We start from the raw sequence: 17106 nt of genomic DNA on the forward strand, positions 1-17106 counted from the left end.
AGCCCATTTTATATATTTAAAACTAAATCTAATTTTACATTTTTTACACATACTCTTATTTTTATAAAAAAAATATTTTTTTTTTTGTCATCTATTTTAATTTTCAAATTCTGATCGCCTTATATATAACCGACTCCATCTTAGGAATTATACACGATTATATATATATATTATCGACATTGTTAGACGTATTGAGCTGCAGTGACTACGTTGGTCAAGTCATGTTGTGAGAATGGATGAACATTGCCAGAAGGCATATGCGTCTTTCAAGAAGGGGAAAAATAAGATGGAAAGATCAAGTGGAAGATAACATTTGCGAATATGGTCATTCAAATTGGAAAAATTGTGCAAAAGACCGACTCGCCTGGAAATCTTTTTTAAGCTCGGCTTATGGAACGAAAGTTCTGTCACAAGCCAGCTAAGTAAGTCTTAATTATTAAAGAAATCATTATCGTCGTGAATATTGTTACTTTTTTTTTTTAAATATTGTTAAAAATAATACACCGAGTTCAGCCATGCTTAAGTGTGAGATGAAGCTAAGATATGTAATATGATGCGAATGCATTCCAATTTCAGATATTAGACATATAAAGCATTTTTAGGAATCTTCTATTATCACCTTACACATGTTTATAGATTTTTAAATCATTTATCTACTATAATCTCACCATTTGTAATAGCCAATTAAAACAGGTACATGATTTTTTTTCTTAATTTCTTTTTTTTTAATATTTATATTCTTCTTTTGAAAATCTTTATAATAATATGGTATTTTAAAAAATGTTTATAATATTCATATATATATTTGGATTAATTTCAATTTTTCAATAAAGATATAATTTTTTAAAAAATTCATTTTATATCTATATTTTTAAAATGTATATGTAATTTTTTTAGGTATATGATGTAGAGGTACGTTTAAAAAACTACATTTAAAATAAAATTAAAAAACAACAGTCTTATTAAAAAAAACGAGAAGTTAATAACGATGATGAGAATCAATTCAATTGATAATTTCGAATTAATAAAAAAAACAATGTGATGTCCTGATTTAAAAACAAGCGATATACGTACAATTATAATAAAAAAAAAAAAAACAATTTTTAATATTCAATGTTTTCGTATCAAAGTTATTAATATTTTTAAAATGTTTTGTAAACAAATTTAACAAAACAACAACTTCAATATATTATAAGCTACATCACTGTTGCATATACCCAAGAGCCTATCTAAAAAAATGAAAAAGTAGATTCATCAAGGTAAAAATCGTTTAAAAAATTCACATCGCTTGAAAAAAAAATGTTCTAACATATTTTGTTTTAATTTAAAAATCGATTAAAAATTCACATCGCTTGAAAAAAAAATGTTCTAATAGATTTTGTTTTAATTTACAGTTGTGATAAATAATGTTAAATATTTTTGTATATATAAACAATGTGATGTAGCTTATAACACAAAGGACAACTATTAAAAATGTTTTTTTTTTCTTTTTTGTAATATAGGAATATTAATAAAAACTATGATAACATTTAGAAAAAATTCTCCACTTCCTGAATATTTTTTTAAATTTATTTTATAAATATCTTGTTTTTTTCAATTTTTCTTTTTTGTTTGTTTTCCTACTAAATAATGAAAATGTGAATCACAATATGTAAATGACTTGTTTTTTCGCGTCTTCTCTATGCGCAAATTGTTTTTTGTCTAATTTTTTTTCTGTTTGGGTTTTTTCTATAACAAATATTTATACATTTTTAAAAATTATGATAAAAAACAGCAGACTTTGTAAATAAATGTTTCAATTATAATAAATGCAACAACAAATTTGTTTTATGTGTGTTTGTAACAACAAAATGCAGCAATAACAAATTAAAATTTCTTATATCTAATAGAGATTAGACGAAATTAAATATATAAGGCTAATGTATTGTAATAATAATAAATGATGAAACAAAATAGATGCAGGATTGCTGTGCTTTGAGATTTGTGGTTTCGTTTGTTTTTTTGCTTTGTTAGACTTTCAAGGTGATGTCGGTGAACGGTGATTGTTTTTTGATTTTTAGGCATCCAATTTATGTGGCTAGTTTTAGTTTTTGATTTTTTTCCAAGGGGGTTGGTGTTTTGTTTTAGAACCGAAAAATGAAATTTTGTTTTTTTGAAAAAAAGAAAGAATTTTGGTTAGTAATTTGCAAAAAAGAAAGAATATAGTAAAAAAAAGTGAAGTCAAATTTTGATAGAAATGAAATATAAATTTGTTTAAGCCACCTGTGTATAGGAGAAATAGTTTTTGTAGCTGCGTCGCCTGTAGTAAACCATAACCACATATGAAAGGAAGAGCATTATTGTAATGATGGCCACCAAAATACCTGTTTGAGAGAAGAATCAATGAGATTATATATAAATATAATGAACTACTAATGAATTATGGATAATTAGGTTTTATGGAAAATATATAATTTGTTAAAAAAAAAATATTTTTTTTTATATTTTTAAGTCATTGTTCACGTTTTGTTGTATTTTTTCATATACCAGCATGTCTTGCGTAAGTCCAGTGAAAAAAAATATATTTTGGTATTCTACTGATTGCATAAAAACTTGATGTCTTATGTAATCAAGATAAAAATTCTTGATTATCTGTAGTCAACAGAATTTCTCTACGTCTTCTATATTACCATACAATATTCTATAGACACGAACAATGTTTAAAGTCTTCTGTAGGTAGTTAATACAATTAATAATAAACAAGAAATTCAAAAGACGAACGGGACCGACTAAATAATACCCTTAACCACTTTGGATACATACAAGCGATGATAATGTGTACAATATCCTATTGATAGGAAAAACATAGCATATTTGGATGTTCATTGACATGGAATCGGGTGAAAAACAAATGTGATCTACATAGATATTTGAACCAATAAAAAAGCATACACATACAATTCTGAAATCTATGAAAAATCATGTCAATCTTTTTTGTGTAATATTTGTATGAAATCCGGCAGATATATGTAAACCTTAACCGATTTCAACAACATTTCACACACATCAAACTGGACTTAATTCAGTATGCTGTGCAAAATTTTGACTGAAACGGACAAATATTGGGTGTTTGGTGCACCATTTACATAACATCGGACGAAACTACATACGGGAGCTATATCTAAATCTGAACCGATTCCTACAAATTTCGCCTACATCAATCTGAACATCTTTCAGTACTCTGTGTAAAATTTTGTCTCAATCGGACAAATATTGGGAGTGCATTATTCACATAAAATCACATTATTCACATAAAATCGGACGAAACTGTATATGGGAGCTATATCTAAATCTGCACCGATTTTAACCAAACTTCGCATACATCTATCTGGATATAATTCAGTACGCTGTGCAGTACATTGTACAAAATTGTGTGCCAGTATTCCAAACTTTTGGTCTTTAGTGCACAATTTACCGATTTTACATAAAATCGGAGGAAAGTATATATGGGAACTATATATAAATCTGAACGAATTTTCACGAAACTTAGCACACGTCATTCTAGACTTAATTTAGTACGCTATGGTAAAATGTGTTTAAATCGAAGTTTATATAGAGGCTTTGGTGCACCATTTACATAAAATCTGACGAAAATATATATGGGAGCTAGATCTAAATCTGAACCGATTTTCACGAAACTTTACACACATAATTCAAGACTTAATTCAGTACGCTATGCCAAAATTCGTGCAAATCGAAAGATATATAGGGACGTTAGTACATCATTTACATTAATTCGGGCGAAAATATATATGGGAGCTATATATTAATCTGAACCGATTTTTTCCAATTTCAATAGGGTTCGTCGTCGAATGAGCTGTGCCAAATTTCATCCAATTCGAATAATAAATGCGACCTTTACTTGTTTACAATTTAACATGGACAGACAGACGGACGGACATGCATAAATCGACTTAGAAAGTGATTCTATGCACATTCTCAAAAGGAACCATGTATCTCGTTTCCTTTTGTCTGTTACACACATATGCACAAATACATAATACCGTGTACCACAGTGTGGAGAAGGATATAAAAAATGAAGATTCAGTTTACTTTCATACACTTTATTAAAAAAGGTACTGGTATATTTCCTTAAAAAATTGCTAAAAATCGAAATCTTTGTCCCCGTTTAAAATTATTTCTGGAATAATGAACGAAAAGATCCCCACAGCGTGTCGATTGAGAGTTAACATATTAGACAAAAATATTGCTCACGTTTATATCAGTAATATTGCCAAAGACACAATTTCCCTTAAATTCAAGTGTTTCGAGAAATCCTAATCCGAATATTTTCAAATCTCTTGGAATTGGGGAATATTGTACCCCCTTTTTGGGTTATATCCCAACGTAAACTTTCAAAACACGTGTGTTCTATTTTTGACCCCTCTTTCATAATCCGTTGCAATTTCCCGGAATTATTTTTTGTGTCGCACAGTTTTTTACACTAACTAGGAAATTATTTTTTTTTCACAAATTGGCTCCTATTTATGAACTTAAGACAGATTTTTTATCTCAATTGGTGTATTTTTTATTTCCAAAAACTTACCCATTGCCGTACCAATATTCGCCTCTTCATAGGTCATCATAAGTGTTGAAAGTTTACATTCACTTTCCCAATCCTGTGGTAAAATATCACTATAAACATTGAACAATTTATTCAGGGGGCATTCGATGCCACAATCTGGTATGTACATTGGTTCCGGTTCAGCTGTGGTATTTTTATAGAAAATCGAAATAAATGGTTCATTTTTATCGTTGAGACGCATTTCCAATAAAATACAAGCAGTATAGGGTGGACTGTGGATCTACAAAAATAAAGGACAAAACAATTAAAAAAAAAAACAATAACAACAATTTGTATATAAAATGCCTTTATCAACTTCTGAACGAATTCCAGAGAGAGAGTGAAACCACCATAACCTTATTTGAAAATTTGTATTATTTTTAAATCGATAGTAGTAGCCCACTAGAGTTCGTTCGAGCAACAGGCCGTACATATCAACTTACATCAAACAATTTCAAAGTATTTAAAACATTCGAAACTGTGGTATCATGAGCCGAATAGATCCACACCGAACGATCTGGATTTAGTTTGCCCTTTGATTTATCAACAAAACGTTGTAACATTTCTTTAATTATGGGACCAGATTTCAGGCGGGCCATTTGACGTGTGTAGGTGGCAATGGAAAAAGTGAAAGCAGCCACTGCAGTCATATCGGCACTTGGATATATTTTCTTGGTCCATTCTGGCAATGTTTTATTGTAAAGTTCTTCAATAAAAAACGTGTTATTAATTCGTTGTATATCTTCCAATGTATCAACCGTACGTCCCGAATATTTTGTTAAATAATTAAATAGATAGGTATATTGATCTTTGATTTTTTGAAATTCCGCTGAGTCCATCAATGCCGAATAGGCATATTCGTAGGCTGGACAACCAGCTTTGGCAGCAAGAACCTGTAAAATTAAAAATAAAATATTTTAGTTTAATGTATATTGGGATATTTGTCGGTTATTTCTTACCGGATCCATTTTCTCTGGTGTTGTATGCACCGGAATGGGCTGCCAATGTATTTCGGGATTCCATACATCCTTGGCCACCGGTTCATACAGTCCAGCCAAATTTGATAATGCACTCATCAATGTACGATCTACATCGGTTGATCGTATATAGATCTCATCTTTATTATAGGTTTTACTCAGCAGACTGGAATAGCGTTTACGCAACCACTGGCCCAAATGATAGTGTTGTTGTTTACCAATCTGTAATCAAGAGGTAATAATAAAACAATGTGATTTATTAAATAGGAAATGAAATTATTTGTTGCTAGGGTGAAGATTTTAATATATGTAATCGGTATGCTATAATATTAATATATCAGATTTTTAGTGTAAATACATTTGTGTACCATCAGAATTAAGGCTAGTGTGGTTATATACACTTTGATATGACAAAAAGGCTATAGAGAAGACAAGGAATTGTCCGTGTGACGAATATTTATACCCTTAGCCTTACAGCTAATGAGGATATATACACTTTTGTATTGTTACAAAGAAAATGTTGAATTTTTTTTCAATCCAATATTTTTAAATGAATTAACCCAAACATTAGAAGATTTTTTTTTAAATAAGGGCACATATTGGCCCACTCCTTCTGGTACCTCCCCCACAATGTGTCAAAATTTTGAAAATCTGTTAATTCTATACCAAGCTAATGTCCGATTTGATACAAACTTTACACTTGCTTCAAAGAGCAACCAGGGACTATCACTAATCCTATCATAAGGGTCATATGATTGCCACTTGAAGATCATCGTCTTCGTGGTCGGTATATCGTATGGCTTTTTATGCCTTTGACCATGAACCTAGGAGTTAACTTCTCCAGAGGAGGTGGATACCTTTTCTGTACTCTTTTTCTTCTCCGCAGTTTGTTGCTCAACGGCGGCCGATGGGTCAGTCAGACGCGAAGTCATCGTATTTTTGGTTGAAGGTTGCGGACCTTCTGATGAGCGAATGCGCTTCACAGATTTGTTCTGCGGGGCAGTATTCGCTCTTCCAGAAGACGATGGTTCCTTGCCAAACTTGACCGTCTTCCTATTCCGACCAACGGTGGGGCTACTCAATGTCTTAGTACCTTTGTCAGTTGGCGTAATCCCTTTCAAACAATTTGGATTCGATGGATTTACAAAGGTCTGGTGCGCAAAATGACCCCTGAAGGCAGCAACCGCTTTTCATCAAAACTTTGCATTTTGTAATATTTCTTTCAAACATAAATTAAGTTAGGCTATGAGGAATATCGGCCCACTACTTCTGGTACCTCTCACACAAACCGATTTTTATGAAACATAGCACACATCATTCTAGACTTAATTCAGTACGCTATACCGAAATTCGTACAAATCGAAAGATATATAGGGACTTTGGTACACCATTTACATAAAATCGATGATACTATAAATGGGAGCTATATCTAAATTTGAACCGATTTTGATGAAACTTAGTACACATCATTCTAGGCTCAATTTGTTACGCTATGCCAAATTTCGTGCAAATCGAAAGATATATATGGCCTTTGGTCCACCATTTACCTTAAATCGGACATAAATATATATCTAAGCTATATTTAAATCTAGCACACATTTCTCCTACTTCAGTACGCCATACAAAATTTCGTACAAATCGAAAGATATATTGCAACTTTGGTGCAAATTTCATCCAATTCGGATCATATATATGCGACTTATACTTCGTTTACAATTTTACATGGACAGATAGGGTTCGCCCTTGGAACAAATAAATGAGCTGTGTCAAATTTCATCCAAATCGGATTATAAATGGTCTATCTCTATTCCTTTTGCGTGTTATGCACAAATACATAAATATGCATATGTACAAATACATAATACCCTTTACCACAGTGTGGCGGTGGTAATGGCTCACGCAAAAGGGGAAGGCCACGATTTAGGTGTAAAGATCAAGTGGAAAATAACATTTCGGAACATAACATTTTAACCGAACCCAAGAACCTAAAAATTCCAATGAAAAAATTATCAAATTAAAATATTATACCACTCAAAGGGAAATAAAACCCTGACCCCCCCATGCCAATTCATATCCATATTTATAATTAATTCACCTACATATCAATTGATAGCTTTGTTTAGAAAAAATCGGTCATATATTTTTCAAACAAAAAATAAGACATGAATAGATAAAATATAAATACTTTATTTAATCAATCGAACTGCATTGTTTGAAAATTGTTAACGTTTTGAACAAAGAAAGTAAACCACAAAATGGTGTGACTACACGTAAGTGACTAGACATTTGTAATATGCGACTGAAATAGTAGGTAAATATTTCAAAAATAAGGCAAGCTACTTTATGACGCATTATTACAAATGTCTAAAGTTGGTGGTGAGTGGCAGGGCATGCACTGGGAATAAGTGTGTAAAGGAATTAAATGAATTTAATTCGAACTCGGGAGTAATAAGCAAGATAAATGATTTTCAAAAGTTGAAACCCGGTTAAGGGTAATACACCTAATAAAAACCTTAGGTGTATTACCCTTGTCTTATAACAATTCACAGAAATCTGATAAGACAGGACACAGATAAACGCCTGCACACACACTCACTGAACACACCCTATTCCTATATCGATTGCAATTATTTCATCATATTTGCTTATCATTATATTTTTATGGTGTTTATTTATTGATAATTTTACATACATACACACACGGATTTTATTTATTGAAATAATAATTATTGTAAATTAATAAACAGCAATTTTTTACTTTTTTATTATTTTTTTATAAAACAAAGAACAAATCAAACAACTGGGTGGCGAACAATTTCCTTCAATGCCGTTGAAAAAAATAAATTATCATCTATAAAGTCCTGAATAGGAACAATAGGAATAAAGAAATTGAAATCATGTGTTTACAATCTTCCTAAGAATAGCTTGCATTATTTATTTATAGAAGAGATAAACATAACAACAGCAACAACAAAAATGCAAAAAAAAATCAACTTTGTACTGTAACTCTAATATTCGATTTGTAGTGGTTTTCAATATTTACGCATCATGGCAGCAGCAGAAGTCACGCTGCAGCTCCTAGCTAGCTGTTGCATTCTTATCATTTTGCAAAGCTGTCCGGGGGTATAAGTCGTCATAGTAAAATGGTCATTGCTGCAATTGTTGACTTATTTTATTGGATGAATGATGGACAGACTGTGCTGCAGTGTTGTCTGTCTGTCCACATTTTTGTAGTCAAGCATTCATTTAATTTAATATAAAAAAATAATGATAACTGCCTACTGCTGCACTTTGTGTTAATAAACTCATTATGAAATGATTTCAAGTCACGTGAGGAAGACGGACACAACAGAACAGAATCAATTGAATGCTTTTGCTTGGGGGCAAGTCGAATACTTGGGGGCAAGTTTGTTTGTTTGGGTTTTCATATTAAATAATAACCATGATGCTGCTAATGATGTTTGAACTCGGATTTGAGTAAAGTTCAATGAATTGATTTAATAAAAAACAATTAATTTATGTGGAATGTTATTTTAAGACTAAAAAATGTTATCAATGTAAATATTTTTGAATTATGTTTTAATACTTGCTAGATTCGGAATTGAATTAATTCAAACCAGTTTTGGAAATACAATTTTAAACATATATATTGGCGGGACCGGATATAGAAGACATTTGTCAGACGCCATGCAAAACAAAAACAAGTAAAACCAGTAAGAAAAGATAAAAATTCGGACAGGACCGACTGTATCATACCTTTCACCACTTTGGGTACATACAAGGGATGATAATGTGTACAATATCCAGTTGATAGAAAAACATAGCATCTTTGGATGACCATTGACATAAAATCGGGTAAAAACGAATGTGATCTACATAGATATTTGAACCAACAAGAAACCATGCACATGCCATTCTGAAATCAATGAAAAATTGCATGTCAAACGGGCAGACTTGGATTCTTTGGTGTACCATTTGTATGAAATCGAGTAAAATTATGTAAGGGGACTATATAAACACATGGACCTAATTTAGCAACCGCCGCATACACCATTTATTTTTTATTATCACCCTATATTCAATTTAATACCCTCTGCCAAATTTCATGTAAATCGAACAAACGTAGGCCCTTCGGTGATCCATTTGCATAAAATCGAACGAAAAAAAAAAAAAATATATATATATATATATATATATATGACCTATATCAAAATCTGAACCGTTTTCAACAAACCTTATCACACATAACTTTTTCCTCAATTAATCGCTCAATCGGACAAACTATATATGGGAGCTATATCTAAATCTGAACCGATTTTAACAAAACTTCGCCGACATCAGTCTGAACCTAATTCAGTACTCTGTGCAGAATTTTGTCCCAATGGGGAGTTTGGTACATCAAAATCGGATGAAACTATATATGGGACCTATATCTAAATCTTGACCGATTTCAACAAAACTTCGCATACACCAGTCTGCACATAAGTTAATACGCTGCGCAAAATGTTGTTTGATTCGTACAAATATTGCGAGTTTGGTGCATCATTTACATTAAATCGGACGAAAATATATATGGGAGCTATAACTAAATCTGAACCGTTATTCACGCGAATCTTAACACTCATCGTTCTAGACTTAATTCAGTACGTTATGTCAAATTTCGTATATATCCAAAGATATATAGGGACTTTGTTACATCATTTACATTAAATCGGACGATAAGATATATGGTAGCTATATCGAAATCTGAACCGATTTTCCCCAAACTTACCACTCATTATTCTAGACTCAATTCATTACGCTATGCCAAATTTTGGAGAAATCGGAGGATATAAAAGAAATTTGTTGCACCATTTACATAAAATCGGGCAAAACTATATATGGGAGCTATATCTAAATCTGAACCGATTTTCACGAAACGTAGGACATATCATTCTGGACCTAATTGAGGACCTTATGACAAATTTCGTGCAAATCGAAAGATATACAGGGACTTTAGTACACCATTTACATTAAATCGGACGAAAATATATATGAGAGTTATATCTAAACCTGAACCGATTTTCACGAAACATAACACACATCATTATATACCTAATTCAGTACGTTATGCCAAATTTCGTATAAATCCAAAGATATATAGGGACTTTGTTGCACCATTTACATTAAATAGGAGGGAAAAAATGGGAGCTATATTTAAATCTGAATCGATTTTCACGAAACTTAACACACACTATTCTAGACTTAATTCAGTATCATTTAGATAAAATCGGACGAAACTATATATGGGAGCTATATCAAAATCTGAACCGATGTTTCCCAATTTCAATAGGGTTCATCCTTGGGCCAAATAAATGAGCTGTGCCAATTTTCATCCAATTTGGATAATAAATGCAACATACACTTCATTTACAATTTAAGATGGACAGACGGACATGCATAGATCGACTCAGAAAGTGATTCCATGCCTCTTCCTAAATGGAACCATGTGTCTATCTCATTTCCTTTTGGCTGTTACAAACATATGCACAAAGATATAATACCCACAGTGTGGTGAAGGGTATTGAAATACCATGTGAGTAATTCTCATCAATCCACAAAAGAGATGCCCTTCTCAATACTGTTTTCGGAACCCTTTTGCAACAAAAATGGTAGTACTTGGTTTTACTCATGCCGTCTAGGCCAGTAATATTTAGTTTTATTCATTTTTACACAATGAGTAGGTGAGATAATCCTACCCAATTGTATCATCCCAACCCGTAACTCTGTAGAATAAAAATATCTAACTGTCATTAAATTGAATTAATAATTTTGTGCACACAAATTGTTGATCATTAAATATTCACACAAATATTTGTATACAATATTCATAATGGAAAATTTGAATTTTTTTAATCAAATATTATCATGTTTAGACCACTTCTTTCTTTGTACTTTCCTACCCTACCTACCTTCTATCTTCCCACAATACTATCAAATGGCAACAAAACCTAATACCATGAACAACGTAAACATTCAAAACTCATTAACAAATTGTTATTTAATATTATCAAAAGAGAAAAAACATCAACAACAACAAATAAAGTATTCATTAGTATTCTGCATGTGTGGCAAAAAATCGGAGCAGTTTTTTTGGTGCGTTTGGCGCAAGTTAATGAAACTGGTTAAAAATTAAAGACATACAACATGATTTATGTTGTGTTTTTTGTTAAAAAAAATCTACGATTTTAGTGAGTGGTATGGCTAACATAGACAAGCAAAAATAAAAAAAAACTAATACAGGGTGCAAAAGCAAACAATGATAAATATATGATAAAGATTAAAAAATAGTGATAAGACATATAAAATATGAAATTTACAAAAGCTATCAAAAAAAAGGAAAAATTTAAAATTAATTACATTTCTATTTACAATTAAATGAAATCTTCCAATAAGAATTGCCTTCACACAATACTAATTTCAAATAATAAAAAAAAACAAGTTTCAATTTAGCAATCTATTTAAACAGCATTTGACTTTTAACCAAAAAAATTTTAGAAGGTATGTGGGCTGGTTTATTTGCCCAAAACACACACACATGTGAACGTGTGTTTCTATACGTAGGCATTTTGCAAAATGTGAAATGATACATAAAAGGGTATTAACCCATATCAAGTGTTTTCAAGAAAAAAAAAATAGCAAGACAAAAGTATTCAATTCTTTTTTAACGGTATCATTTTTCTGTTATTTATCTTAACACTTTTTTTATTGATAAGAGAAGAAATTTATTGAATGACAGGAGAATTTTGAGTGTGTTATTTTAATTTTGGGTTTCTGCAAATTGGTATGACAATTTTGTAAGATCATTAAATAAAATATACGCATTAAATATTTATGCAGTACAAATTAATTACAGTATTTCAAGAATGAGTTTACACATTGAATAAATAAAAACTTTTGTTTTCAATTTTGTTAGTAATAAACATAAATTTCTATTTAAAGTTAAATTTAAATAGAAATTTATGACCCCAATTCTCGGGGTCAAAAATTTTTTTTGATTTCATTCGAATCTACACTAATTCAAGAATGTTCCTACAAAATTTCAAGATAAAATCTCAAGAACTCTTGAAGATATAGCCGATTTATTGTGTCAGCATCAAGTAACGGCTTCTCAAACTTTAAACGCGTTTTTCTCTTTTGTGAATGGCGGGCACGATAACTCAAAAACTAATGACCCAATCGATTCCAAATTTTTACACGTTTCTCTGTGAGTTTGCAGCTGTCGTATGAACTAGGATAAAGCCAATCGGTGAAGATCTTCCTTATTTTTTAACTTGGTTTTTGGTAAAAAATCGGCGATTTTCCAAAAATATTTTTTCAAAGGACCGCCATTTTGTTAGTTTTAGAGCGAAGTCAATAATCCTAGTTCATACGAGAGACAGACATGTGCTCTTTCTAACACCGTTGGAATTTTTGGATTCCGATGTTCCAGTGGAGAGTTATCATACCCGCCGTCAAAAATAAGGACTTTTCTTTAATTACAAAAAAATAAAACATTTTTGTAAATTATTTTTCTTCTCTTTTAAATCTTCAAATATATATGTGCTAACATTAACAAGCATTGGTATTGCTTGGGGGGTTCCCTTAATCGAACAAACATTAGGAGTTTGGTGCACCATTTATGTAAAATCGGACGAACACATATGCATTGTTGGAGCTATATCAAAATCTGAACCGATTTTCCCGAAACTTACCACACATCATTCTAGACTCAATTCATTACGCATGCCAAATTTCGTGCAAATCGAAGAATATATAGGGACTTTGGTACACCATTTACATAAAATCGGAAGAAAATATATATGGGCGCTATATCTACATCTGAACCGATTTTCACAAAACAAAAATCATTCTAGGCATTATTCAGTACGCTTTGCAAAATTTCGCCCAAATCGAAGAATATATAGGGACTTTGGTGCACTATTTTCCTAAAATCGAACGAAAATATATGGAAGCTATATCTAAATTTGAACTGATTTTCTCGAAACTTACCACTCATCCTTTTACACTAAATTCAGTACGCTATGCCAATTTTCGTGCAAATCGAAGGATATATAGGGACTTTGGTGCACCAGTTACATAAAATTGGACGAAAATATATATGTGAGCTATTTCTAAATCTGAACCGATTTTCACGAAACTTAACACAAATCATTCTAAACTTAATTTAGTACGCTATGCCAAATTTGGTGAAAACCGAAAGATATATAGGGACGTTGGTGCACCATTTAATTTCAATCGAAAGAAAATATATATGGGAGCTATATATTAATCTGAACCGATTTTTTCCAATTTCAATAGGGTTCGTCGTTGGGTCAGCCAAATGAATGAGCGTGCCAAATGTCATCCAATTCGAATAATAAATGCGACCTGTACTTTGTTTATAATTTAACATGGACAGACAAACGGACGGACATGCATAAATCGACTTATAAAGTGATTATATGCATATTCTCAAAAGGAAGCATGTGTCTACCTCGTTTCCTTTTGCCTGTTACAAACATATGCACAAAGACATAATACCCTGTACCACAGTGTGGTGAAGGGTATAAATATCCAAAAACAATAATATTTTGTTGTAACTAATTTTTAAATTGTTTATTTTTATTTGTACCAATTATCATTAAACTGTTTTTGTCAATAGACATTTACTCACACGGAAGTTAAACACAAACAAAAAAAACAAAGCAAGATAATAAACGTTTACTTTTTCAAACTGCAAATATTAATTTAAAAACAGACAGAAATAACATTAGTGAGTAAATAACGTCACATGCGGATAAGAGAAGTGATGCCAAAGAATGTAAATATTTCAATTTGTAATATTACAAATATTAGAAGTGTAAATAAACTATGCTTCCCAACAAGTGTATGTGATAATTCTTATCATCGCCTAATTGAATATTTATGGATTATTAATTTATTTTTATAGTTGACAACACAAATTATGCCCTCACTTTCGTTTAAATAGCGCCTCTGAGTGTAAATACAAATTTACAATGCATTTTGGTGATGATGGCGACTATTAGAAACGAAGTGCAAATGTTTTCCTAATAACATCTTATCAGCTAAATAACAACAATGCACGTGACTGACAACATCCTCATCATCTGTAAATATTAGCTGTCACTGAATTGATTTTGTATTTAAAATTTACATAAAAAAGGACGACAGATGGAAAATATTATTTGAGAAATTTGCATACATTTCTAATCGGAGATTGTAATGAAATATAGTATTTCAAGAATGATTTTAAACATTGACAATTATTAAATAATTTTAAAAAATAGAAATTCGAAATAACACTAATAATCGAGAAACTGGTTTAAACCATTTACACAAAGCTGCATTCAAAAAGAAGCTCAATGTTTGGGTACCACACCAATTAACAGAAAAAATAGGATGGATTGATTTTCCATCTGTGATGCCTTGGCCAAACGGAATGAGATAGACTCATTTCTTAGGCGGATGGTGACTGGAGATGGGAAATGTATCACATATGATAACCCTGTGCGAAACCGATCGTTGTCAAAGAGCGGTGAAGCACCTCAAACGGTGGCCAAAGCAGAACTAACGGCCAGGAAGGTTAAAATGGCAACAAATCATACAATAAAATGGTGCATATCCGAAGCATGTAAATAAAGTCATATAGTAAACAATACAATTTTTTACAATTGTCCCTTAATACTTTTTAGTAGAACTTTAGGAGTACTATCAGCGGTAAAAAAAAATTTGAGGGTGCACCATTTACATAAAATCGACGAAAATATATATCGGAGCTATACCTAAATCTGAACCGATTTTTACGAAACTTAACACGCATCACTCTAGACTTCATTCAGTTCGCTATGCCAAATTCCGTGCAAATTGAACGATATATAGGGATCTTGGTGCACCATGCTTAAACAAACAGATTATTTTATCTATTCCAATAGATATTTTCATACGATTTTTTTATTCATATAATGTCGGTCCAATGCTTTTTGATAAAAAAAACTATGTACAAGTCTTGTTTTAAATTGCATGTTATTCTATATTATTTAAACCATTTCTAACCATATGTTACCATCAAAGATATGCATCGAAAGTAAAAACAACAAATATTTTGTATAATTATCTTTTTCGAAAGAAAGACACGATTCAAAATCAAAAGTCGCCGAGTTATTAATCACTTACAACTTTCGAAAAAAAAACAAACAGCAAAAAAGAAATATCACACATTTTTCGTTGATTTTGAAGGTCGAGCTCCGAAACGCACGTTCATATGTTTTAATATCTGTTTTTGTCTATATCTGTCGGCACGGCTAGCTCGCACCATTGAGTGTGCATAGTTAAATAGTAAAAGACAAAAAAAAAAGAAAAACGAATTCAAAAAACACGTTTGTTGTCATATTGAAATGAATAAAATCAATGATTTTTGTTTTTAATCCTGAAAATGGGGTTGTGGGGGCTGCACTACATGTAAAACAGCTACAAAGGTTAATAGCCTCTACAAACATGGTGACATTTTTAAATAAAACCTCACTCAGACGCACAAAAAAATGGTAAATAAAACTTACATTGGTCAATTGACCCCAGCCAGTGGGCCAGAATTCCGGTTTACGCCAGGGATCCGTGGGATATGGTTCAATGGGAGTACGGTCACCATGACGATAGATCTTAAGGAAATGACGAAGAAGGAAAAAAAGAGGGAAATACCCAAATTATAAATAAATCCCTCAAACTGCACCATAACAACAACAACAACTTACCACATGGGCAAAAACTAATTTTCCTTTTAGATTTGTTGTACCAGCTGTTGCTTCTTTGGGCGAAAATTCATCGCCAATGGAGGACAACATCATATTGTTCTCTTCCTGCTGCTCACCCATCATTGCTGCAGTTGAGGTGGGCATATTGTTGTTAATGTCCGAAAACGACGAAGACGTCGAGACACCAATCGTATCGAATATGACCAAAAATAACAACAAGAACGAATATGCAATTGTTGTTGTTGTCGGTGGACGTCGACGACAACAACTTTTATTTAGATGACATTTTGAAGGTGTCTGTTGTTGTTGTGTTTTTGTTGTTAAAGACATTTTATGAATTTGCATAATTCTTGGGTTATTGAGATTTTTGATTTCATGCAGCAGCCACAGCAGAGTTTTTTAATTTGTTGTTTTTGTTTTTTATAGTTTTTTAGCCAAGGATGGAGATGTGTGGAGAGATACTTGAGAATTTTGTATATCCTAATTTGGTAATTTGAGAGGTTGTTGCTGCTGTTTGCATTACTTCTTCTTCATACCGTCGCAAAGAAGTGTACGGTTGTTTGTTTTTCTTTCTTTTTTTCTTATTTGACACGAACGACCGTCAACAGTCACCGCCGACAACGAATATACCGTAAAACACCAATTCGTTGCCCACACAACCGAAAACTAAACTGTTTTTGTTTTTTCGCGAACTGGGTAGGTTGAAGTAAGTCGATTTTCGGCTTGTAGTGACAAC

At 31.7% G+C, this 17106-nt stretch overlaps 1 protein-coding gene across 1 annotated transcript; it reads right to left on the bottom strand.

Annotated features, from left to right (window-relative positions):
- Window positions 1–2253: 2253 nt before the first annotated feature.
- LOC133338342 (prostatic acid phosphatase) lies at window positions 2254–16599 on the bottom strand. Its single transcript, XM_061546518.1, has 6 exons — window positions 16371–16599; window positions 16179–16277; window positions 5563–5802; window positions 5047–5496; window positions 4586–4844; window positions 2254–2363 (listed from the first exon to the last, which is right to left on the bottom strand). The coding sequence occupies exons 1-6, from the start codon at window positions 16512–16514 to the stop codon at window positions 2254–2256; spliced, it is 1302 nt and encodes a 433-aa protein (XP_061402502.1). The 5' UTR covers window positions 16515–16599.
- Between the last annotated feature and the right edge of the window lie 507 nt (window positions 16600–17106).

The sequence above is a fragment of the Musca vetustissima genome, unplaced genomic scaffold (assembly GCF_032173495.1).
Source record: "Musca vetustissima isolate MV318-11 ecotype Yass unplaced genomic scaffold, APGP_CSIRO_Mvet_v1 utg431, whole genome shotgun sequence".
In the NCBI taxonomy this organism is placed as follows: domain Eukaryota; kingdom Metazoa; phylum Arthropoda; class Insecta; order Diptera; family Muscidae; genus Musca; species Musca vetustissima.